This window comes from Littorina saxatilis, linkage group LG7 (assembly GCF_037325665.1).
Source record: "Littorina saxatilis isolate snail1 linkage group LG7, US_GU_Lsax_2.0, whole genome shotgun sequence".
NCBI lineage: Eukaryota > Metazoa > Mollusca > Gastropoda > Littorinimorpha > Littorinidae > Littorina > Littorina saxatilis.
Window position 1 is genome coordinate 46,922,151 of NC_090251.1, and position 26,516 is coordinate 46,948,666.

The window sequence follows — 26,516 nt, forward strand, 5'->3', positions numbered from 1 at the left end:
TTGTAAATAGCCATACTAGAATTTCTTACAAAAGGGAAGAGGAGGACACGCCTTCCAACCAAAAACGTATTCCAATAGCTGTAGATGGTGAACCACAACAAAAAAACAGGATAATAAGCGCTCAACAGTTTCCCGCACAAGCTTTTCGAGATGAATACCAAAAGGCAAATACACAGATGTGTGTTTATAAGAATGTACAGGGTGACCCAAAAAAAAGAGTACCCAAACAAAACGTCATAAATTGAACAAAAATAAAGCAATTTTCATAAAATTTATTTACACACACAAGTAGCCTCTGCATGATTTGCACAGAAAATTTTAGCGTTCTAGCTTGTCTTTCAGGAAAGTTATGCTCATTCTACAGAACATGCTCCAAATGGCCTCTGCGCCGCTGCAGGCAAACTTGAACTCGCCGCGCAAAGTTATCAATCACCCGCACACACTCCTGTTGCGAGATTCCGCGAATGGTTATTGTGATGGCTCTCTTGAGTTCTGTGCTTGTCTGTGGGTTGTTCCTGTAGTCGTTGTCTTTCAGGAACCCCCAAAGATAGAAATCTGGGGGATTTAAATCCGAGGGAGGCCATTTGGAGCATGTTCTGTAGAATGAGCATAACTTTCCTGAAAGACAAGCTAGAACGCTAACATTTTCTGTGCAAATCATGCAGAGGCTACTTGTGTGTGTAAATAAATTTTATGAAGATTGCTTTATTTTTGTTCAATTTATGACGTTTTGTTTGGGTACTCTTTTTTTTGGGTCACCCTGTACCACAATTCAAGCAAAACAAGCCACAGTAGTATACAATAAATGAGCACATTATTAAACAGAGTATGCTACAAAACACTTTTTTCACAGAGCAAATATCACTGTGGTTACTCAAAAGTGCAATCAAAAATATCTGGTTACTTTTGATAATTATCATCTTTTCTTAAAGCACACATCCTAGGGTATCAAAACATTCCTGGTAATTAATCTGCTGATTCTTTAATATCAAGCAGTCAACGCAAACACACTACCAGTCAACATCACAGCAGGATGCTAATAAAGTTTGAAACTCATTAGTAATTAACACACATAAGTAATGAAATGTGCCAGGTACATCCATGTCTGTGTTAATTAACATGTCTTTTGGCATCAATAGCCTCTCCAAGTCTCATGTTCAGCAGATATATTCATATCGCACACACACATAATAATAAGGAATAATGCCCTAGTCCCCTCCGTTTGAGCTTTATAAAAACAAAAACAATAACAACTGAATAAATGTATATCTCTTTCCCTTTCAGTCTGCCTAATCACCCCCCCCCCCCCCCCCTCTTGCTATGAGAGTTTTAAAGAGGCAAGGTAGCCATATACATGTTTCTTCCAATAATAAATGTTCTACCTCGGGAAGTTATCTAGAACAAGAGAAACAGTTCCAGGCAAACAAAATTCCATTTTTACCTCAATCTACTACTATCTGAAGCTGACATGAAGATACGATGAACTGTTTTCATAATAACTGTCCGAGCCCATAACAACCCCCCCCCCCCCCCCCCCCCACCCAAACAAAACAACAACAAAAACAAACCAAAAACTCCTACAAGAACAAAAATTCAAAATCCGGTGTCATAAAAAAATAACACAAAACCCTACCCCTTCCCACCACATAAACTCCTATGCTTTCTGGGCTAAACCACACCAACAGTAACAATCAAGATAGAAGAAAACCTTGCTTATGCTAGTTCAGGGCAAAGCACAGTGTCAAAGAGAAAAAGTCAAAAAAATGCTGCTTTTTACACCGACAGAAAGAATCCCTGATAGTCATAATAAAACATCTATTGCACCAGTCATCAGACACTGGCTTTGATTATGAGGGATCTACTGAGAAAAATCTAAAAAGAAATGAAAGAAAAAAGTGCAAACCACCACCTCCACATTTTCTCCGTTTGACGACAAAAAGCATCCATCGTACCCTGTGTATTAGTTATCATACATCCTGTACAAACTACACATCGCTCTTTTCTAACAACAGCTCTTTCAAAGCAGAATTTGCAGGACAAAATGCAAAAACACCAAAATGACTTCATAACAAAAATGGAGGCAATATTTGATGTGAGCAAGACAGGCAAACAGGATTAGCACAGAGACGGTATCATTGAGAGTTGTTGTTGTTGTTATTATTAGTGTAGACAGCAGCGGAGCTGTTTTTGCCGTTGCGAGATCGAAGCCCACTGCTGCTTGTCTTAACCTCTCCATTCCTCGCTGCTGGCTCAGTGGATGTTTTGCTGAAAAATGGACAGTCACACATAATCTACAGTTTTCTCAACAATGAAACAACTTTGTACCGTCTCTAGCCTAAGGCCAAACAGAAATGTATGTTGGTTCAGGGTAATGTGACCAAAAAAGATAGGGCCATTAGGTCGGCTTCTTTGTTATTTTTTGTGTGTTATTTTTTGTTAAATTAGTCGCTTTTAAAGGAGGTTACTACCCTTAGTCGCTGCCCTACACGCCACCAGGCGTGAAAGGCAGTAAGTAAGTAAGTAACTACCCTTAGTCTCAGTATGGTTAGCAAAATGTGCCATCAGGTTTTTTTTGAGAAAATGAAAAAAAAGTTTTAGGGTCGGCGAAAAAAAAAAAAATTTTTTTTGCCCAATAAAGCTCAACACAGCACAGACCTACAAGATATCACAAAGAATAAGAATAGCAGAAATTATTTTTGTTCGTTTCAATAAAACAATTTTGAGAGAGAATGTGTGTGTGTGTGTGTGTGTTTGTGTGTATGTGTGCTAGAGAGAGAAAGAGAGAGAGAGAGAAAAAAAAGAGGGGAGAGGAAAAGAAAGAGAAAGGGGGGGGGGGGGGGGGGGAGAGAGACAGGCATGCAGACCAACACATCGGCAGAAAAAAACAAAACAAGAAGGTAGAGAATATCAATCTCAACGATAAAACCTATCCTTTATTTTCAACTGCACCAAACCTACCCGTCGATAAGAGGCACATCGTTCTTGACGTCGCGCAGAATGAAGAACTTGAAGACTGTGTAGACGACGAGAGACGCAAGGCCAACCATCCACACTGAGGCCACAGGCCGCGGTATGGGCTTGGTCACTGTGTACCAGTCAAACTTCAGCGTGATGAGAAACTCGGTGATGATGATTGCTGCGATCAGCCAGGACTGCCGCCCAAACATCTTGCAGTTTCTAGAAAATGAAGAGGAATCAGCTTTTTTATATAAGTCTAGAGAGAGAGAGAGAGAGAGAGAGAGAGAGAGACACCACACACACACACACACTAAACACCGCAGAACACGGGATAAAAATACTGTACTTCAACCAGCCTATGAATCTATGAACATATACACAATTATAACTGTGAACTGCTAACAGAGAACAAATATTGAATGCAACTAAAGCTCTGTCATCACAACAGAAAACACCAGTGAACATAATAAGCAGCAGCAGCACGCAGGCACGCACACACAAACTAGGAAAACAAATCCACAAACAAAAATTTGAGAGAAAAAAACACCAAACCAACCAATCAAGCAAAGAAAACAAGAAACAAGAACAAACCCCACCAAAGCCATACTTTCAACCTCACACAAAACCACCAATTAAGCATAAGAGAATAGGGTTGATGAAACATTGATTGAACTCACGGATCGTCCAGATATTGAAAGGTTTCGCGCATGGCGACGGCCCCCATAAAGAGGAAAAAGACCAGGCGAGAAAGACACAGGTAATGCTCAGGTGGAATCCACAACACGAACTTCAGGTAAAACGTGTTCAGCTCCGCAAGCAGAAACTGTAAAGAGACACAGACAGCACAAAATGGAAAATTTCCTAAATAAATTATCATTTAATTAATATACTTACCCGAATCACATTAGCATTGAGTCACCTGAGATGCTTATCACTGAAAAACGCTTACCCGGCTAAAGAATTTAAAGGGAAGCAACCCCATCACCAAAACGAAAGTGAAAGTAGCTTTGGTAATGGGCCAGTACACCGGGAGTTACCTCCCATACGGGTGTATGCCACGTCACTTCCTCTAGGAACACGTGCCTATTATCATACGGCTTTAAAAAATCTTAAAACCATAAGCGGGGCAGGTGGGAGGGAATACAGTATGTGATTCGGGTAAGTATATTAATTAAATGATAATTTATTTAGGAAATTTTCCATTTAATATCATATTCTTACTCCGAATCACATTAGCAGATAACATCAACAAGGCGGTGGGCTAGAAATGAATCAAAACTCACCATCAAGTTCTGGACAGGAACTGGCCTGCTGCTATGAGCGCTGGAAGGCCTCTGGAGCCATCCTGTCGAAGAGCTGTGACGTCCCGAAGATAAAAGTTTATGAAAACATCTTCGGAACGCCAATACGCAGTTGTCAGCACCTCCTCTAGACGTCTGGAGCGCAGAACTGCCAGAGAGGATGCCCACGCCCTCGTCTCATGGGCTCGGGCCGAGTCAAGTGGCAAGGAGGGCATAACCCCCCCCCTCTTTGTGCGCCTCCACTCATAAGCCTGCTTGATGAGCGAGGACACCCACCGGGCCAACGTTACCTTCGACAAATCTTTCTCGCGCCTAGTAAGGAGAGAGATAAACAACAACTTCTGAGAACTAGACCGAATCGGCTGAGTCCGGGCTAAGTACAGACGAAGTGCCCTCACAGGGCAATTGACCGAATCGGGGTCACCCGGGGCCAACGCGCTGGTCAGAGCCTTAACTCTAACCAGCGGAGAGGCCTGCCCCGGAGACTGATTCTTGGCCAGGAAATCAGGCCGGAAACGCAAAGATGCGGAACCGTCCGGCTCAAAGGAGATATCTCCAGGCTGACCCGACAGGGCGTGGACCTCGCTACCCCGTCGGGCCGTAGCCAACAAAAGGAGAAACAGCGCTTTGCGAGTGACATTGAACAGACTGGCCTCGCTTAAAGGCTCAAAATCCGCAGAACGAAGGAATTCCAGGATTAAAAACAAGTCCCACTTGGGAGCGGGCAAACGAGCTTTAGCTTCCTTAAGAACAGCCCCTTTAATGACTGCAGCTATAACGCCCCCGACTCGAACAGAACGACCAATCTGCTGAAGAGTCGCCGAGATAGCGGAGCGCCGGACCCTCAACGAGGAGACTGAGGCGCCCTGTGAAGACATGAAAGAGAGGTGGTTAGCGACCTGAATAGAGCGCGGAGCCACCGAACTCACCCCTCTAGCTGAACACCAGGCAGTCCATGCCTTCCAGTGGGAAGCATAAACTGAAGAGGTGGACGCTCTATGCGAGCGAGCCACCAAGTCCAGAGTCAAAGACGACGCCCCAGAGCGCTTCAGCGAGTCCCGAACAACTTCCACACGTGAAGCTTCAGAAGACTGGGCTCCTCGTGTGGAATGCCTGTTCGGGGCTGCACTAGTTCCCCTCGCACGAGTGCGAGAGGAATGGGGGGCCCTTGGGCAAGCCGAAGAAGATCTGGAAACCAGACCTGCGACGGCCACAGAGGAGCGACCAGAAGAAGAAGGGCCGGCTCCTCCATCTCCGCTTTCCGGATTACTCGGCTGAGTAACGGAAAGGGAGGAGTCTGAAGATCTGTATGTGCCCCCCAACCCTCCCTGGACGCATCTGTAAAGAGGTCCAGGTCGGGGAGGGGCACGACGATCGGAACACCTCTGCAGACCCACTCCGTGTGCAACCACGGAAGGGTCGCAGACTGGAACCATCCCTGCAAAGGGATGAGGGCGTCCCAGTCCACCAGAGGAGAGTCCACAAACGGCTTCAGCGCGAACTGAAGCGGACATTTGTGGACCCGGCCCAGTGAAACCAGAAGAGCCATAGACTCCATCTGCCCCAAGATGGAGGCGAGCGAGCGGATGGAAGCCATCAGGAGAGGTAAAGTGGAGCGAATCTGAGCTTGGAGCTTGTCCACCCTTCTCTGAGAAGGCTGGACAGTCCAAGCGACCGTGTCGAAAGACATCCCCAGATAAGTGAATGTCTGTGACGGGGTCAGCTCCGACTTTACCCGGTTGATCGAGAACCCCAACCAGTTGGATTCTCGAAGAACCGTGAGGGTATCCTGCGAACAGCCGCTCTGGGACTGGTTCATGATGAGCCAGTCGTCCAGATAAGCCCGCAGACGGATACCCTGGGACCTCACCAGTGCACAGACCTGTCTCACCACCATGGTGAAAATCCACGGTGCGAGAGACAGCCCGAAAGGGAGTGCGCGAAACTGGTAGATCTGATCTCCCCACCGGAAACGAAGCCATTTCCGGTCGGTCGGATGCATAAGAATGTGAAAGTATGCGTCCGTGAGATCGATCGAGGTCACCCAGTCTCCTGGGCGGAGAGAGTCTCGGACAGAGGCTGGCGTCTCCATCTTGAATTTTATCTCCCTCAAGAAAGTATTGAGGAGAGATAAATCCAACACGGGACGCCATCCTCCTGATGCTTTGGGAACAGCGACCAGACGCCCGTAAAATCCCAGGGAGCTGTGGACCCGAACTCTCTCCACCGCGCCCTTCTGCTCCAGGGAGGCAATTTCCGACTGCAAGACGGAACGTGCTTCCTGCGAGAAGGGGGGCTTGAACCGCGGAGGCACTCGGGTAAGAGGCGCCTTTTCCTCCCGCCAGAGTAGACGGAAGCCCGAACTCACCACTCCCACAATCCGTTGGCTGTCTACTACCGACATCCAACGAGAAAGTGCCCGGGAGGGGCCTCCCGCCATCACCAAGGTGGAGGGCGGGAGGGAGGTGAGATCGGGAGCGCTTCATTGGGGGTGTGGCTTACTTCCAGAGCCGCCACGCCCCCTCCCCGATGCCGTCCTCTTCTTCCCACCACGAGCGGCCGGCGAAGCCTGCCGCTTCTGAGCTGGCTTGGGGTTAGACGATGTCTGAGCCTGCTTCTGTTTAGAAGGCTGAGACTGTTTCACCCCCTTCAGAGTGTAGTCAAGGAACTGACTGTCCTTGTTTGACTGAATCTCCTTCTGTCTGGCATCCAGTGCCAGCGGACAGAAGAGAGACTCCTCTGAGACCGGGGAGACTCTCAAGGTCTCCCTAGTAGCCAGCTCCGTGAATTGGGACTGCGAGAGGAAGAGATCCCTCCTGCAGAGTACCGCTTGGGTGTACTGCAGGGAGGAAAGACGCAATTGTTCCTCATTGACCTTGGCCAATGCGGTCAAAAGCGCAGAGACATCGTCCGCATTCTGTTCTTCACTGAGAGTGAAAGGAACTAGCGAATCGGTCAATGCCCGAGACAGAGCCCGAACGAGAGTCTCCGCAATGGAGGACAGTTCGATCTGCCGACGTCCAACCTCCTCAGCAGAGAGGAGGGAAGCCTCGGAAACCGGCAAAACCGAATCACGCTTGATCGGTTTAGTCAGAAGAGGCAGCAATTCCCGGGAAACCGGAAGGGTAGCCCTAGGGAGTGCAAAAGACGCCAGCCAATTCTGGCTCTGATTGGGCATGCCAAGCTTCCTATTGGCCGTAGGCACGAAGGAAGAGGCTTGGGCAGCTGAAGCCACCCACTGCTGAGCTGATTCCGGAACTGGACCAAAAGGAAGCAGTAACGGAACAGGCACTGGCCGAATACCACTCCCCGCATGTGCTGGACGAACCAGTGAATGCGAAAGTTGGTAAGCCACTGACGGAGACTCGGCGAACCGGAAGGAAGAAACATCCTCCTGTGCCGGCCGGAAGTCCGCCATGGCAGAAGGAACGAATGATGCGGAAGAGTCCGCAGCCACCACCCCTTCAGGAAAATAACGAGACGTTACTTCCGCCGCGACGTCAAGAACAGACTTGAGCTTCGACGGAAACACGCCCCGCGACTCCTCGCTGACCACTGATGGAGCATCAGAATAGTCACACGTGGAACCATGACCGAAGTCACCAGTTCCGGAAGCAGAAGCATGCCCTGGCAAACCGGAAACCGGAAAAGCCTGAGCACTAACGTCATCCTGCCGCCCAAAACCCTGTGAAGGTAAAGGGTAAGCAGGACGACCATCCGCAAAAACCGGAGCTGGATGAGCTGACGTCACTACCCCGACTGAGTGGAGTGATGCCTGCTCAAGCCTAGGCGCTTGAAAGCCGGAAGGCGCACGCTGTAATCCACTATCTGGTATCCGGAAGGAACCACCAGAAGAGGAAGAAGCGTTTCCGGCCGAAACCGGAAGTGTAGTCAACGGAACCGCAAAATGCGGAAGTGAAGACTGCACTGGTTGACTTCGCGATCCGGAAGGACCGGAAGTCAGTGAATACTCCATCCTGCCGCGACCGCCGTAGCGTGCCGGAGCGGACGGATCATCACTTCCGGCAAGTGCCGGAAATGCGGCAGTCGAAACCGACTGCCGCCGCTGTTCGAACAAGTCCGGGGCCTCGTAGGTTATCGCCGGAAATGAAAGATCAGCAAGGTATCGGTCGTGACCCGATGCGAAAGAGCTGTCCCCCGAAGGAGAACGTCCAGGCGCCTCACGAGGGCTATCGGACCAGCTCTGCTTACCAACCGACGCTGAAGAGGGAGGACGCTGCTCCAAGCCGGAAGTGGAGGACAAAGACACGGAAGCCAATGCCCGGACGTCACTGCCAGATGCCGGAAACGCCGAACTGCTGGCGACGGAACGCTGAAATTCTGCCTGCACCAAGCTGCGGATTTCTGGAACCAGTGACTTTAACAGAGAGGAAACCAACGCACCTTGTCCAGGTGCTAACAAAGAAGACGAAGTCTCCGATGTAGAGACAGGTGCAGAAGTAACAGTAGCGCTAGGCGCCGCAAAAGAAGCAGAAGTAGTAACAGCGCTAGGCGCCGAAATTGGTACAGCCAACAAAGTGTTACGCTCTTGGTCTGTAACAAGTAACGTTGCTTTGGAAGAGGAAGACTTAGCCTTAATTTTCCCCTTGGGGTCCGACTTGCCACGGCGCTTGTCTGAATCAGACATGTTGACAACACGTGGCAACGCGAAAAAATTTACTGAAACATAAGTCTAAACGACTGGAAAATTCAGTAAACACACGCACTAATGCGTTAACAAAATACTATAGCTAAACTTGCCCCACAAGCAGAGGCACGGAGAGCTACAAACAAAGTCACACGAGCTAGAAAACTAACTCACACAACAAAATGGCGACACGCAAGACACTGACACAAACGTCAACAACACGTGGCAAAGTAAAAAGATTTACTGAAACGTAAGTCAAAACGACTGAAAACACAGTAAACACACACGCTTACGCGTCAACAAAATACTAAAGCTACACTTGCCCAAACAGAAAGAGGGCACGCAGAGCTACTAGCAAAGTCACACGAGTTAGCTAACTAACTCACACAACAAAATGGCGAAACACGCAAGTCACTGACACACAAGTCCGTAAAAAACGGACAACGTACAGTAACGAAACAGCGCAAACAACCAACAACAAACGGGAACGAGCTCACCAAACTGTAGGCAAGGCGAGCAGACAAGCTGGGTAACGTGGCCGGTGGGTGTCACTCAAACACACAAGGTCAGCCACAGAGCGTCAAAAAGTGAACCGTCCTCTCCGAGGTGAAAAAGACGTATGGTAATAGGCACGTGTTCCTAGAGGAAGTGACGTGGCATACACCCGTATGGGAGGTAACTCCCGGTGTACTGGCCCATTACCAAAGCTACTTTCACTTTCGTTTTGGTGATGGGGTTGCTTCCCTTTAAATTCTTTAGCCGGGTAAGCGTTTTTCAGTGATAAGCATCTCAGGTGACTCAATGCTAATGTGATTCGGAGTAAGAATATGATATTAAATCAGCATTTACACCTTACTTTGATTTTATGTGCTGGATTAAAGGCGAAAAGAACATAGGTTAGTTATCATAACATAATTAACTCACAAAAATAGGGACAATTAGGCAGATCAATTCTCGTTACTTCTCAGTCTATCGGGTTTTTTTCTCTACACAATCAGCAAATCAATGTTATTTTCAGCAGAAAGCAAAAAGCTTAGCTGATCAGGTTATTGGTGGCACAGTATTTCTCTGATGCGGAATAACAGCAATTAAGAGTCACTGACACACCTTTTGTTCTCACAGTAGCATTCCGATCTGATTTCAATATGATTGAGATTTAGATTGTAGCTATGCACTGTGTCGTTTTCTTTTTCTGGGTGTCTTGATTCTGCCCCTTGCTGGGTGAATGACCGGTTTTCCAACTCTCATACATATTTTGTTCTTAGATTTCGTGGCTAGACAGAAACACACCTAAAAACAATTCCGTCCACTTAAAAGACCGCTGGGTCCAAGTACAGTGAACGTAAAGTTTTGTTTTGTAATAAATTAAACGTTCCAAAACATTCCATTTTTGTTGTCTGATTCTGAATTTTGGAGCGTTTGCAGTCTCTCTGTTATGGGATTTACAAACAACAGGACTTATTTAAAGCTCAAGTCCTGTACTTCTAAATCTACTGTCCCTCCCACGAAGCAAGGCGCCGAGAGCAGTGGCCAGACGTATCTGTTATGGGATTTACAAACAACAGGACTTATTTAAAGCTGAAGTCCTGTACTTCTAAATCTACTGTCCCTCCCACGAAGCAAGGCGCCGAGAGCAGTGGCCAGACGTATCTGTTATGGGATTTACAAACAACAGGACTTATTTAAAGCTGAAGTCCTGTACTTCTAAATCTACTGTCCCTCCCACGAAGCAAGGCGCCGAGAGCAGTGGCCAGACGGAACGGACCTTCGGACCAAACTCTGGGGAACGGCAGATGAACTTCGCCGCACGGCCAGCTTTGCGGCATACCTCGGAGAGAGACTTTGATCGTGCAGTCAGTCGAACGCAGAATAAGAAGAACTTGTAAATCTACTGTATTACTGAACAAAACAAAAACAAAAATCCCTCGCCGGCATCTTGCAAGCGAGTTTCTTAAGTTTCTTATTTGTATCCCAAGTGTCTGTGCACTGAAAAGACCATTGGGTCGAACTTCAGTGAATGTAAAGTTTTCTTTTGTCAGAAATTAAACATTCGAAAACATTCCATTTTTGTTGTTTTATTTCAAATTTTGGAACAAATCTAAAGCTCAAGTCCTGTACTTCTAAATCTACTGCATTACTGAAGGAAAGAAAAATGAAGGCGTACAATGGCGATGAGTGCCAACATGGCCATCCATCGCTTGAGACTGGTGGATGGTTTCCAGTCAAAGTCCGTCCAACTGTAGGGCGTGAACTGTGCTGCCAGTCGTTTCAAGCGCCCCCTGAAACACAACACACATTTTCATTTCATTAAACAATCCAAAAACAATGAGACTGACAATGTTCCAAAATTCAGAATAAAAAAACAAGAAAGGTAAGTTGTTGGAACGTTTGTTATTGACTGCATGATTGTTTTGTCAATAACAAACGTTCCAACAACTTACCTTTCCTATTTTTTCATTTCATTAACTTTAATATCCCAATGCTGGAAAATTCTAGTTGCTTTCTCCCAGGGGAAACAGTGAGCTTTGATGTGCATGCATGTTTTCAAAAGAAAAAGTCATCATACCAAGCGCAGTGTCAAAATGCATCAACCACGCAAAATGGCTTAAAGCAACCCACAAAAACAGCATATGGCTTCTTTTTCTTCTTCTTCTTCTGCGTTCGTGGGCTGAAACTCCCACGTACACTCGTGTTTTTTGCACGAGTGGAATTTTACGTGTATGACCGTTTTTTTACCCCGCCATTTAGGCAGCCATACGCCGTTTTCGGAGGAAGCATGCTGGGTATTTTCGTGTTTCTATAACCCACCGAACTCTGACATGGATTAAAGGATCTTTTTCGTGCGCACTTGGTCTTGTGCTTGCGTGTACACACGGGGGTGTTCGGACACCGAGGAGAGTCTGCACACAAAGTTGACTCAGAAATAAATCTCTCGCCGAACGTGGGGACGAACTCACGCTGACAGCGGCCAACTGGAAACAAATCCAGCGCGCTACCGACATCCCCGCCCCAGATATGGCTCCCTAAATGGCAGGGTAAAAAGCAGTCATGCCCGTAAAAACCGACTCGTGCAAAATAAAACACCAAGTGTATGAGAGAGTTTCAACCCATAAACGCAGAAGAAGAAGGCTTAAAGCCAACACTGCTGAACGTATACTATATCAATCGAACGGATGAAGAAAAACTGACCCATATGACTGAATGTTCCACATTCCCCGCCAGTGGTAGGGCTTCATGGAAAGATAGTTGAGGGTTTTCATACCCAGGTAGATTCCTCCCCCGTTACACAGGAGAGCATCCATGATCCACTGAAAGCCAAAGACAACATGACAGTCATTTCTTGTCAACGGTGTGAAAGATGTGCTTTGAACAATTAAGTTTCTATTCACATTGAACTGGGATGCATTCAAGGAACTAGGCAGGCCATTTTAAAGCAATAATGATTTACTTAGTTCAACACTTATATCTCCTGAACACAAAAACACTGATTACTTTCTCAAAAAGTACTTAATACCTGCAAGAACCCAGTATTCTTCATCACAAATAAGCTGCCTCACATTTTGAGCCACCCCCACACATCACTCTTGAAATAAATATATCCAACAAATAATAATAAGCCTCGTCTTTATCCCTTTGATGTAAAATGCTTGCAACATCAAACACAAAACCATAATATTGGGTAAAATGTTAGGGATTTGAGTCAAACTTACATGGTCCCACCAGCATTCACTGAAGTTAGGGAGCTGATGTTCGAGGGTGTATTCCATCACTTCGAACATGATGCTGAGAATCGTACACAACCACCAGTCCCTCAGGACCAACGTCTGAAAAATTATTGTTGGGGACATTAGTAGAAGCTTCTTCTTCTTCTGCGTTCGTGGGCTGAAACTCCCACGTATACTCGTGTTTTTGCACGAGTGGAATTTTACGTGTATGACCGTTTTTACCCCGCCATTTAGGCAGCCATACGCCGCTTTCGGAGGAATTAGTAGAAGCAAAAGCTACGTCTTTGCATTTTCGTTTATTTTAACGCCTGAATACAATGGAATCCCTCCTTACAACAGCCCCCCTCCCCCCCCCCCCCCCCCACACACCCATTTTCTGTTTTTAACTTCTTAAATTTCCCTCCATTTTAAGACTTTCCCTTTTCAAAATGTGATTTTGTCATATTTTCAGTGGTCTGAAAAAGGATATATGTATCACTATAACAATGTTCTTAAATTGGTCTTTCTTCTTCTTCGTTCATGGGCTTAGACTCCCACGTTCACTCATGTTTTTAGCGCGAGTGGATTTTTACGTGTGGTCTTTCCGATAGATCAATGCATAGAAGTGACAACTCTGGTTTCAGACATTAGTTTGACCATTTGAGGCACCGATGCCATATTAACTACCTTCTTCTGATTGAATGAGTACTGAAGTATTGAACCGTTTTCATCTGAGCACTGCATGAATCAAAGTTTGGTATGTTGAATGCCCGTGAACTGAATTGAAAACCTCAGTCAAGTCTGGTATTAATAAAAAAACGCTGGCGCTGGACCCGAGTACTCTTCAGAATGGCTCGCTCCCCCAGTATGAAAGTTTTTGTCTTGTGCACGTGGATTTAAAAAAAAAATTTAAAAAAATTTTAATTTATTTTACACAATTAAAAAAATTATTACAGTAAAATAAAACATTAAAACGTTCATAATAAACAATAGTAAACAAGAATTAAAAAAAAATTAGACCGCTCATGCCGGGAATCGAACCCGGATCACTTTGGCCATAGTCGGACGCGCTTTCCATCAAGCCATTGGCAGTGAACTCAAATGACTAGACTGCTAACGTTGCTGCTTCATAAAATTAGGTCGCGCAGTGGCACACGCACGCAAAGCACGCACGCACGCAAAGCCTGGTTGTCGCTGGCTGACTGGGCGGTTCTATGAGCCCATGAGCGATACGCATGCTTTTCATGACGCACGCGTTCGGCTGTTCTATCAGCTCAATGGCTGGCTGTCGCTCTGATTGAATTCGTCCAACCGTCAAGAACTTTTGTGTTTTTTGGGGCATTTAGGTCCCAGGTAACATTATGAAGTTTTAATACGATCAATCGGACCTATTATCAAGTTAGTGTATCAACTTTTGAACGAACTGCGCCCAGTAGTTTCCCAGCAATAAGCTGTTAAGTCGAGACAGACAGACACACACACAGATACACACACAGACACACAATTAAAGTCTGCTGGACCCAAGTACTAGCGTACTCGGGGATATCAGTTTATGTTCTCTAAATCATGTCATGAAATGAATAAAATCACCCCATCTGAAATTAAAGGAACAAAAAAAATCAGGTAATGGTAACAATTCTTTATAACAACACACACAATGATACAATTACAGTCGAACCTGTCCAGAAGGACCACTCAAGGGACCTGAGTACCACTTCTTCTTCTTCGTTCATGGGCTTTAAGACTCCCACGTTCACTCATGTTTTTAGTACGAGTGGATTTGTACGTGTATGACCGTTTTTACCCCGCCATTCAGGCAGCATACGCCGATTTCGGGGGAGGCATGCTGGGTATTTTCGTGTTTCTATAACCCACCGAACTCTGACATGGATTACAAGATCTTTTCCGTGCGCACTTGGTCTTGTGCTTGCGTGTACACACAAAGGGGGTTAAGTCACTAGCAGGTCTGCACATAAGTTGACCTGAGAGATCGGAAAAATCTCCACTCTTAACCCACCAGGCGGCAGCGACCGGGATTCGAACTCACGACTTTCCGATTAGGAGGCCAACGTCTTACCACCACGCCACTGCGCCCGTCGACCTGAGTACCACAAGCGGTCCTTATAAACAGCTGGTCATTATGGAAAGGTGAGTTATATAGAAAAGAATTTCGATTCTTATTGGGTTTCTTTGTGGTGGTCGACATGAGCAGGTAGTCGTTATCAAGAGGTGGTCGCCCGGACAGGTTCGACTGTTCACACACTTGCACATACATGAGAGTTCACAGACACCACCACAATGATAATACCTTTAGCCACCAACCGAAGAAATGTGTTGGCACAAAGCCATCCAGTTTATCCTGAAACAGAGTAGATATTTAACCTTCATATTACAGAAAGGATTTTTATTTTGTTCACAAAGAAATACTAATGTAAATATACATCAGACATGAAAACAGATGAATACCACAAAAGAGAGAGAGAGAGAGAGAGAGAGAGAGAGAGAGAGAGAGAGAGAGAGAGAGAGAGAGAGAGTGTGTGTGTTTGTGTGTATGTATGTGTGAGTGTGTTACTCTCTACTTACAATGGCTTAAGAGAGAGAGAGGGAGGGAGAGAGAGAGAGAGAGAGAGAGAGAGAGAGAGAGAGAGAGAGAGAGAGAGAGAGAGAGAGAGAGAGAGAGAGAGAGAGAGATAGAGGTCACAGCACAGCACAGTAATTGCTCAGTATCTTTTTCTTTTCTTTCTTTAATTTTTCATTTCATGTTTCACTGGTGAGCATCCACTTTTTCCAAAGTGATTCCCTGTACTTATTTTTTAATCTGCCTGGACACTACAGTCATGCAATGGAATCAATGTACATTGGAAAACATTAATTCTTGCAAGGTTATTGATTTTCAGTAAAGGTCTAAAGAATAGGCTATGCCACACACATGTACACAGAGTAACACACACACAAGCACACATAACGAACACAGTCAGAGACAGCAACACACACACACACACAAACACACCTGCTTGCATGAAATATTAATACACGGCAGGAAAGATTGACGGATAACAGGCCAAATCAATACAAGGAACAGTATAATTATGTAGTTACATTGATCAGTACAATGAAGATTCTTTTGTACACTTCCCCCCCCCCCCCCCCCCCCCCACCAAAAAAAACCCAACCCACCCCATACACCTGGAATGAAAACTAACAAAAGCATAAAAATTGCATGCAAAAAAACAAAAACGAGACAAAAACGAAACAAAAGGAAAATAATTACAAAAAGAAAAGAAACTAATGAAAAAACTTTGTTGGACATGCAATTAGCTATCATAATTCACTCACCAGTCCCAAAAAGGAATACAAATCTAATAACGAAGAAAAGAGAAGAACTTAAAAGGCGAACAAGCTACCCTCATCCATGACTAAAGCATATTACCAGTGATTTTATTTAAGTTACAAAAAGAACAGAACAGAAATTTAAATAAAAAAATAAAAAATTCCCATAATACCCCCCCCCCCCCCTCTCAAAAAATTAAAGGTAGGAAATAAAGAAGAAGAAACAAACAAAAGAAAACCAAAATAAATAAGCAAAGTAACACAAGGGAATTGGGAAGACTTCTCCAGTTAAATGTCATCTCACTACAGGTGAACAGCCACACACACCACCCCCACCCTCCCCTCCCCCTGCCATTAAAAATTAAATGACAGGTGAATGACTATTGCTTTTTCACCAAACGCGAAGCACGCGATCACTTTTAATAGTTGCTGCAACAAGGGCAAAATAAATTAAATCATAATTAAAAAAAGAAAAACACATTTGCAATACATGTAAAATAAAATAAAGCACAATTCTTCGCGGAGTCTTCGCTGTACTGCAAAGAGTCCCTGTCTCAGCGATCGAGAAAAAGAAAAAGAATAAAAATAAAATCAAGTACAATAAATGTACTATAAAATCAGGTACTGAACATGCACGATAAAAAATTTTTTTTTTAAACAATAACACGCAAAAATGACAAATAAAATTATATGAAATAAATAAACAGTAACTTAAAAGACGCTACACAACAAAACAATGAGAGGGGGAAACAGAATCAGGACAGACAAGGAATACAAGTTTACCCTACAACTGAGTGACTATCATCACCGTTAATGTCTCAAGCAGATTTGCATGCCAAACTGAAAACACACATGTATGTACTGTACCTGTAAATTATGCCAAGGGTTGGTGTTGTTTGCATCATAAATCAGACAATTCCCTCCATAGCTTTTCTCAGGCATCTCTTTCCCCAGAGTGCTGTCAAAGTGCCTCAACAACTGGCGAGCATCGTTCACATTCTGTTACCACAGAAAGACACTGGACGTAAGGCTATAATACTTTTAATTTCCACAACAACAACAAAAAACACCCAAATGTGTTCAACAATAGCACTTGACTGCTCCCTTTAAAGACCTCCAGAAATCTGAGAAAATCAAAGAGAGGGGGGACAGAGGAGACAAAATCTGAGAAAATCAAAGAGAGGGGGGACAGAGGAGACAAAATCTGAGAAAATCAAAGAGAGGGGGGACAGAGGAGACAAAATCTGAGAAAATCAAAGACAGGGGGGGGGGGGGGGGACAGAGGAGACAAAATCTGAGAAAATCAAAGACAGGGGGGGGGGGGGACAGAGGAGACAAAATCTGAGAAAATCAAAGACAGGGGGGGGGGGGACAGAGGAGACAAAATCTGAGAAAATCAAAGAGAGGGGGGACAGAGGAGACAAAATCTGAAACAAGCTCTTAAATTTGGGGTCTTAAAATGGGGGTTCCACTGTAGATGAATTCCAAACATAACTCTGTCGGTTTTGTATGGGTTGTGAAAGAGTGAATGCCCTTGCTTTTTACTCTCACACACATTGAAGCACTAGCACTAGCACTGGGTGTATTGGAAACATGGGGACAGGAGACCGTGTGAAGTTATTTGTCAGAGGAAAAGCAAGGGTATTCACTCTATCACAACCCATACAAACCGGACGGAGTTATTGAAAAAAATCATCTATTAAGTTAACCATAAATAAATAGGAATACATGTACAAAGAATTGCAGCATAAAATGTTCAGTGCATTGACAACCATCAGCCGCTCTGTCCATGTTACCCATCATAAAACAAACAGACAGACAGACTACGCTATAATACAACACACAGTTCACATCATTGTTCCTCCTACCCTTCAAATGCTGTAGGCACACACATTGTGGCTACCTTGTGTGCATGTGTGTGTGTGTTTATTTATTTATTCATTTATTTATTTACGAGGATTTATATCGCGCACGTATCTGACACCACACAAGGCGACTCAAGGCGCATGTTACCTATTAATGCCAAGTGTCTTTGTGTGTGTTTGTGTGTGTAATCTCTACTATGGCTTACAGAGAGAGAGAGAGAGAGAGAGAGAGAGAGAGAGAGAGAGAGAGAGAGAGAGAGAGAGAGAGAGAGAGAGAGAGAGAGAGAGAGAGAATGAAAGTTATGCACACCTTTACGTACAACCTCCCCCCCCCCAAACACACACACACACACACACAAAAACAACAAGTACCTGGAATAGCAAGAAGACCAGTGTCAGTTCGTAGACAATACTCAGACACAAAATCAGCCGCCAAAGTGCTGGAACACAAATGCAGCATTTTTTCACGTTTCCTCTTGTTTCCCTTTAATGCACAAAAGTTATTCACAACAAGTTTTTATGAATAATAAAAATATGTGGCAAAAAACAAAAAGGTTTTTTACCGATCCATATCTCCTTTAATGTTACACTAAAATCAGATGTTAATATTCAGTACTGTACAAAAATGTGCAAAAAAAACCAACAAAAAACAGTACGGCGCTACTTAATTAAATAATCCCTTCTTTTTTTCAAAACATAAATCCAAATGAAAAGAATTTGTTGTTTGTAGTTGTATACTTATTTTTTATGGCCGAGAGTCTGCAACAGTACATGCAAAAAAGTGCTGAAATAAATCAGATCTTATTCTTACTGTTCCAAATTCTTTTCCAATTTATTTACTTCTTAGATTTTGTGTATGCCATGTTTCCACATTGACTCTTTTACAGACCTCCAAATTGCTGCACCATATGTTGAGTGTATCGTTTATATCAGCCTCTTTGCAAATTTAATGCATGAGATCATGAGTGTCTGTGCAAATTCATTGTAGAACATCAGCCTCTTTGCAAATTCATCGTATAAAATAAGCCTCTATGCAAATTTATAATTTGAATGATATCAGCCTCTATGCAAATTAAGCCTATCCGTCGCCTTGACAACTCACCAGGATGGGGTCGTATAAAAGGACCATCGGGTGTGTGGATGACTCCAAACAACAGAAACGCTAAGACAACAGCCATAAGTCCTCTGAAACGGAAAATAAGACATGCATGCACTTGTGCAAGACACTACAGAGACAGCGACAGTGGAACCCCCCGTTTAAGACCTCCTACAATCAGTGAAAACCATGCAGGCCTTAAAAAGGGAGGGGAGTCTTAAAATGTAGGTACATTTGCAGACGTTATAAACACAACATCTGAAAAACTCAGGGTCTTAAAAAAAAAGGGGGGGGGGTGTAACAAAAAAACCAGGGGTCTTAACAGTGTCAAGGGGGGGGTCCACTGTCCATCCTAGACTTAAACTAGTGCAAAAAATCAAATGAAGTGAACAAAACGGAAGACTTAAATAACTGAATCAGTCACCTGATGCACTGTTTTACTCTGATTAATGTACATGTATGTAAACTGGTTCCTTATGAAAGCAGCACTATCCTTAATCAAAACTACAGTAGAGCACACTAATTTGGTGCAGCAGCTGCTGCATTTGTCCATGTATTTTAACCCTCACTCTAATTTCCTTTGCAGTCAAGACTAAACACCAAGGGAGGTTTCATTTCAATTCTTATTCCCCAGCTTTGACTCAGGTTCTCTCTGACAATGATACATAAATTACATTTGTCTCCTTTGTCTTTTTTTGAGCTATTCCAGTCAGAAGTAACTCTTACAAGAGGAATGTGTACCCTCATTTCTCAATCCTAGAAATATATGTGTAATAAAATACCATAAATCCAGAGATACATGTAGTACAGAAAATACTTACAGTGATGCCTGTACAGAAGTGATATTATATATATATCATCTCTGTGAAACTGATTTAAGCCTCCGAAGTACTGAAAATGGTTTTGTTTCCCATCTTAAATAAAGAAAACACCCATGTTTTTAACACTGTATAAAACTCAGTGACAACAAGGTACAGTCAGAACAGTGCAGCCTACAACTCAATTGAAGTACCGTAAATAAAAACAGGAGGAAAACCGAAGACGAAGAAAAATAAAGAGAGAAAAATGTTGATAAAATACAAGACAAAGTGTAAAACTAAAGAGGAACAAGGGTTGTCACCTCTTGGCATTGTAGTCGCGGTCAGGTACGCTCTCCTCAAAGATGGCCACGTGCAACAGGACTGCACTGAAGATGACCAGTACTGTGATTGTGTGCGCATGCCTGTAACAAAAACAACAGAAACTATCTGAACATGCGCAACAGGAAAATAAAATAAAAATCTTTAAAAACAAAAATGCCAACACAACTTAAAGCAACAACATCATCCCCCCCTCAAAAAAAAGAGAGAAAAAAAGAAGCAAAAACACTTTTTTTTTTTTTTAAAGAAAATCAGCAAAAAATTACAAACAACTGACATACAAAAGAGGCAAACAACAACAGTCTTTCTAATTCTTTATTTGGTGTTTTACGTCGTTTTCAACCACGAAGTTTATATCGCGACAGGGGAAGGGGGAAGATGGGATAGAGCCACTTGTCAATTGTTTCTTGTTCACAAAAGCACTAATCAAAAATTTGCTCCAGGGGCCTGCAAGTAGTACAATATATTACCTTACTGGGAGAAGTACAAAGGACTTAACATTTCTTACATACTGCTTGACTAAAATCTTTACAAAAATTGACAATATTCTATACAAGAAACACTTAAGGGTAAAAGGAGAAACAGAATCCGTTAGTCGCCTCTTACGACATGCTGGGGAGCATCGGGTAATTCTTTCTCGTCCCAACCAATATGGGACTCCCCCTAACCCGCGGGGGGTAACAACAACAGTAAAGAATGGAAATGAGCAAGAGTCAAGAGAACACTTTAAGCTATAAACCCTATACTACTTACTAGAACGTCAGGTAGCTCTGGTATTAATTCCAGTAAAAAAAAAACCGATTGCAGAGCAGATAAGTATGTCTGCAATCATGCAGAAGAGTGGGTTTTAATCAGCTAAATAACTTATTTAATTTTAATAAATTAGCACCCATGTACAGAGAAAACCTTAGCAGTCTAGTCATGTTTGGATTTATCAAGACCAGTGTTACACCTATACCTAAACTTTAGCAGATTTTGACAATACCATTGTGACAGCATGTTAAGGGAGCAGCAGGGAAATGCAAATTATGCCACAGCAGTTAAAGGCATAACAACCTCTTTTCGCAGGCCTAAATTATGCATACCCGGAGTTCTGTGATGGATAACATCTAAAAAAAAAATTAATGATCCAGGCCCCTGCACAAATCTTTGAAATCATTACTTTAAACACAAAGAGACACTGTGAGACTACACTCTTTCTCTCAAAATGTTCTCATTATTTTTATCGTTTCATTTTTGTGGAAGTTGAATTCTGAATGTGACACCTACTTGTGTGCCTTTGCGTGTGTGTTAGCAATGCATGCATGCACATGTCTGTTTATGAAAATGATATGTGTCTATACCGACCATTTTAATTTATGTCAGTTTATTTGAAGAGAGCTCAATGGCCGAAATGGTCCACCAACAATTTCACTAATTTCTATGATGACCCTCAACATTATCCCCAATCGTTAACTCTGATCCAAAACTATAAGCTAAAGTTCAACCAATTTTTATGTCCAAAATCATAATTTTTGTTATACTTATTCTTCTTCTTTGTTCATGGGCTGAAACTCCCATGTTCACTCATGTTTTTGCACGAGTGGGTTCTTACGTGTACAACTGTTTTTACCCCGCCATTCAGGCTGCCATCCGCCGCTTTCGGGGGTAGCATGATGGGTATTTTCGTGTTTCCACTGTCTGTCATGGATTACGGGATTTTTTCCGTGCACACTTGGTCACGTGCTTGCATGCATGTACACATGAAGGGGGATAAGACACTAGGAGTTCAGCACATAAGTTAACCTGGGAGATCAGAAAAATCTCCACCCTTTACCCAACTAGCTGCCGCAGCCAGGATCTGAACTCACGAGCTTCTGATTAGGAGCATACATGTCAACCCCTATCAGTGTTTTCCTGTATCACATTACCAAAAAACTGTATCATCAGGCCAAAAAACTGTACATAGCGCGCGGCACCGCGGTATTACCGCGTAAGGCAGAATTTGAAAGTCAAATGCTGACCGCTTGCATTCCTCTTGCGTTTCTTCGATGGGTTTTCCATGCTGACGTCTTGTCGTGTTGAACAAAGAAGACAGAGTGAGGATGAATCGCGCGAAACAAGCGGATGTTGTGTCCGAAAACGGTGACTGCGCATGCGTCGACCGTTGTGCGCATGCGCTGGGACTTACTTCCTGATCTTTGTGAGTCGTTTTGCCCGTGATCGGAAACCGATCTCACGCTTTCGTCCAATCGGAATATTTCTCCCCCCTTTTTTTTTTACAAATGTCATTTTTGAAATTTCCCGTATCAATGAAGTTTTTCCGTATCAATCCCCGTGATACGCCGTATCACTCGAAAATCACGAAAAATCCGTATCCGATACGGGAAATCCGTATCAGTTGGCAACTCTGTAGGAGGCCAATGTCTTATCCACTAGGCCACTGAGTCCGTCTACAATGACAGCATGTTAAGGGAGCAGCAGGGAAATGCAAATTATGTCACAGCAGTTAAAGGCATAACAATCTCTTTTCGCAGAACCAAATTATGCATACCTGGAGTTCTGTGATGGGTAACATCTAAACAACAAAATTGTAATGATGGAGGCCCCTCCACAGATCTTTGTAATCATTACTTTAAACACAAAGAGACGTACACCGTTTCTCTCAAAACCTTTCTCTAACTTGTGTGCACTTTGCGTGTGTGTTAGCAATGCATGCATGCATGCACATGTTGTATGTTTATAAAAATGATATGTGTCTATACTGACCATTTATGTCAGTTTATTTGAAGAGAGCTCAAGAACAAATGGTCCACCAACAATGTTACTAATTTCTTTGATAACTCTCTGCATGATCCCCAGCCGTTAACCCTGATCGCAAACTATTAAGTCCCAATACATTTTTATGAACAAAAGTACAATTTTTGTTATAAATATTTGAGAATGAACAGTATGTCCTGAATAAAATGCTGAACCAGCAATTCGAGGTGACACTGTCCATCTTAATCTCCGGCAAATGTTTGCAAGGGTGAGTTCAGTAAACACTGCATGACCTCCATCCAACCTCATGTTTGCAGGGAAGGAACATGTAAGACCAACCTCAGAACTGATAAAACTATGGAAAATTCCATCAACACTTCAGCCAACAGGAACTTCTGTGCTATCTCACATTTCTTTTCCATTCTGGACTTCATTCTGTCAATCTTTGTCCCCCCCCCCCCCCCCCCCCCCACTTATAAGAAAGATGAGAAGAATGGGAAGAACAAGAAACAAAAGTCCCCTCCCCCCCCCCCACACACACACACACGTGTTAAGGCCAAAAAGAAAAATATGTCTGTTTCCGGTAACCCGACCGACCCTATTTTTAAGCGCCGACCCAAAAGGTTTTTTTTCCCTTTTCGCACCCAAAAAAATACAAAATACAAAAAAATACAAAATATGAAGTCAAGTACACTTTATTTAGTTTCAATATATCTAGGTCAAAAACATGTGCTAAATAATTGTTAGTAAACTAAGGAAGCGTTTAAAAAATTTTTTTTTACAAAATTAAAAAAACGTCAAGAAAAAGGTAAAAAAAATTTTTAAAAAATAAATAAAAAAATACGGACCCACCGACACTATTTTTTCCGGGGATGTTACCGGAAACAGACATATTTTTCTTTTGGGCCCAACAGAGGAAGGGAATAATCACATGAAGTACAGTGTAACCATAGAACAGGAATGGCAAGTAAGCTGAATGAACATAACTAGTTAGCATGCTTATTTCATGTATGTATTATGAATGGTACAGTCTCAAGCTCAATTACCAAAGAGGTTTCAGCACACTAAGATATATATCTACAGCAATGAATACTGAGTGCTCATAGGACGTGGTACCCACAATGATCAGGATCTTCTATACTAAAAATCAAGACACTGTGAATTATGCTTGTGATCAATAATTCCGAGCACAAACAGATCTAATAATAGGGATTGCCCAAGAACATAAAACCAACCCATTTTGCATTTATGATCAAGAATGCATAAGTCTCATAATCATACACATTTGCATGCTATGCTAGCAATTTCTGTGTGCATGAGAGAGAGAGAGAGAGAGAGAGAGAGAGAGAGAGAGAGAGAGAGAGAGAGAGAGAGAGAGAGAGAGAGAGAGAGAGAGAGAGAGAGAGAGAGAGAGAGAGAGAGAGAGAGAGAAATGAAAGGACAATAACAATTCTTTATTCAACTAGGGTATAAGAGTAAGCATAAATATATGCGTTTTTGCACATGACCCTAACGGCCTAAGCCCTAAATAGAGACTAATCTACTATGGCTTAAAGAGAGAAAGAGAGAGAGAGAGAGAGAGAGAGAGAGAGAGAGAGAGAGAGAGAGAGAGAGCGAGAGAGAGAGAGAGAGAGAGAGAGAGAGAGAGAGAGAGAGAGAGAGAGAGAGAGAGAGAGACTCAGGAAGAGGGATATTCAAAGACAAAGTGAGAGGGTATGTCATAAAACAGAGAGAGACTGACCAAGACACATACACATACAGACACACACACAGAATCTCACCAGAAGAAGGACATGGTCCCATCGTCGTAGACGTCCTTTTTCTTGTCCTTGTCAGACACCCAGTCATGGGCAGTGGCACTGTGCATCTGCAGAAGCTTGTCTCGATGCATCTTGATGTCGCTTGTGTCTTCCTTCCGTGCCGAGGCCATATCACACAGTTCTCACTTCACACACACCTCAGTTCTCAGCTAAATGCAAATCATAGCCGCCGATGCTTATGTAAGTTTTTCTGTCACTGCAACAGCTGCTTGTTACATAAGTACTGCGAGTAATTCTTTTTCAAGATGGTCGCTGCTTGAAAATTCCGTATTCCAGTCTTGTCCCCGCAGCTTGTTCCCTTTCAACACGTAACATTCCTGAAATCAAAAAGAAAATTATTAGTTAAATCATGCAGTTAAATTAGAAAGATGAGTAAATAATTGAGATGATGATGATGATGATGGAACTTTATTTTTCAAGGATAGAGGTTTAAGGCGACGCCTTTTCTTACAACCGGTCCTTACTTCTAGTACAAATGTCTAATAAATGTTAAACAAGTAAACATGGGTGCAAGCTGGAAAATTCCAAAAACCGGCAAAAGTTGGGGTCCAGCTTTTTTAGTATTTAAAATGCCAAAGAAAACTCTCCTGGAACAAAAACATCGGCAGCCGATGAAACCAAAAACCGGCTGCCGGCGTGTAGCCGGCAAAGTTGCACCCATGAGTAAAGCAACATGACAAATAAACAAATTAAACGAACGACCCAGCAAACAATCGACAAGTAAGCAAACAAGCAAATAAACACAAACAACAAAATGACAAGCAACATACAAATCAAAAGCGAAACATGCAACATGTTAATTGAGGTTACACATGTAAAGTGATCGACGGTAAAATTCACACAATACCAACGTTTACACTAATGCTTACAATGATTATATGGTGTAAATGATGATGATGAAGATGATGAAGATAATGATGATGATGATGAGATGATATCATAATGATGATGATGATGATGATGATGGAAAATCGCAACATAAATTCCACATAATACATACAATAAAGAACATATTTTTGTAATTCATAAAGAGAGAAAAAAGAAGTAAATCAGTGAAATAAGAAATTAGATACGTTACTCAGTGAAATGAGAAAGATAAGCAAATCAGTGGAATAAGAAAGATAAAGTCACAAGTAAGATGAAAGTAAAACTAAAACACTGTTGACTGCACCACTTTTTTATTTCTATATATATATTATTAACAACATTTTATTTCACTGAAACTTCAGAGGCCTCTGGATCTGGTATAGGTACATTGCAGGAGCCAGTGTTGGCTATCCTCCCAACGTAAACTGGGAGAGCGCCTATTTGAGAGTCACCTCTTAATATTATGGGCATTTCTGTAGTATCTCTTTAGAGCTTTTAAACAGGTTAATGCGCATGCAGTTTCAATATCTGCACCCATAAAGGTGGATATATATATATAGAAGGATTGTGACTCTAAAGCAGAGTGAATTCAGGTAAAAGCCTGAGGGAAGATCTTCCACACACAAGCTGCAAACACCAACCACTATTCATGATGAGATTTGGAGTTCCTGTGCACACTCAAATATAAAAGAAGCGTGTTGAAGCAAAACAGAAGTATTGCTTCAAGGGTAAAATACAGTATAAAACACATTTAACAAGTGTTTGCTATTTCTTAAAAAAAAAAGGAGTTAAAAAACTGAAATGTTTTTACTATGCCATCAGATGTATTTTATGTTGAAAGAAACTGACAAGTGTGACACTTTCTAGATACTGATTTTATGCCCAATATTTATGCTTCCTTCACCTTGTGTATTCCCCTGCGGTTTGCTTTCATGCCTATACTCCGTACAAAGTTGTATGTAACTGCTAAACAGTACCACTGCATGGTTTTTTAAATGCTTTTTCTAGACTTTCAGTGGTTATTTAATATAACAAAAGTTAGGTGGCTG

At 42.9% G+C, this 26,516-nt stretch overlaps 1 protein-coding gene across 1 annotated transcript; it reads right to left on the reverse strand.

Moving 5' to 3' along the window:
• Positions 1-1,614: 1,614 nt before the first annotated feature.
• Positions 1,615-24,913, reverse strand: LOC138971639 (phosphatidylserine synthase 2-like). Its single transcript, XM_070344405.1, has 12 exons — positions 24,562-24,913; positions 20,023-20,124; positions 18,909-18,991; positions 18,179-18,246; positions 16,809-16,940; positions 14,920-14,970; positions 12,618-12,731; positions 12,097-12,215; positions 11,072-11,186; positions 3,636-3,781; positions 2,959-3,177; positions 1,615-2,265 (listed from the first exon to the last, which is right to left on the reverse strand). Exons 1-12 carry the CDS (start codon positions 24,708-24,710, stop codon positions 2,133-2,135), a joined length of 1,431 nt encoding a protein of 476 aa, XP_070200506.1. The 5' UTR covers positions 24,711-24,913; the 3' UTR covers positions 1,615-2,132.
• Between the last annotated feature and the right edge of the window lie 1,603 nt (positions 24,914-26,516).

Excerpts from the sequence above, each read along its gene's own strand:
- LOC138971639 (XM_070344405.1), bottom strand. The coding sequence starts at position 24,710 with ATGGCCTCGGCACGGAAGGAAGACACAAGCGACATCAAGATGCATCGA. Across the intron at positions 16,941-18,178 it reads TGGTCTTCTTGCTATTCCAG|AATGTGAACGATGCTCGCCA; the intron begins GTACTTGTTGTT and ends CTGTGGTAACAG. Across the intron at positions 12,216-12,617 it reads GTGAATGCTGGTGGGACCAT|TGGATCATGGATGCTCTCCT; the intron begins GTAAGTTTGACT and ends TTTGGCTTTCAG.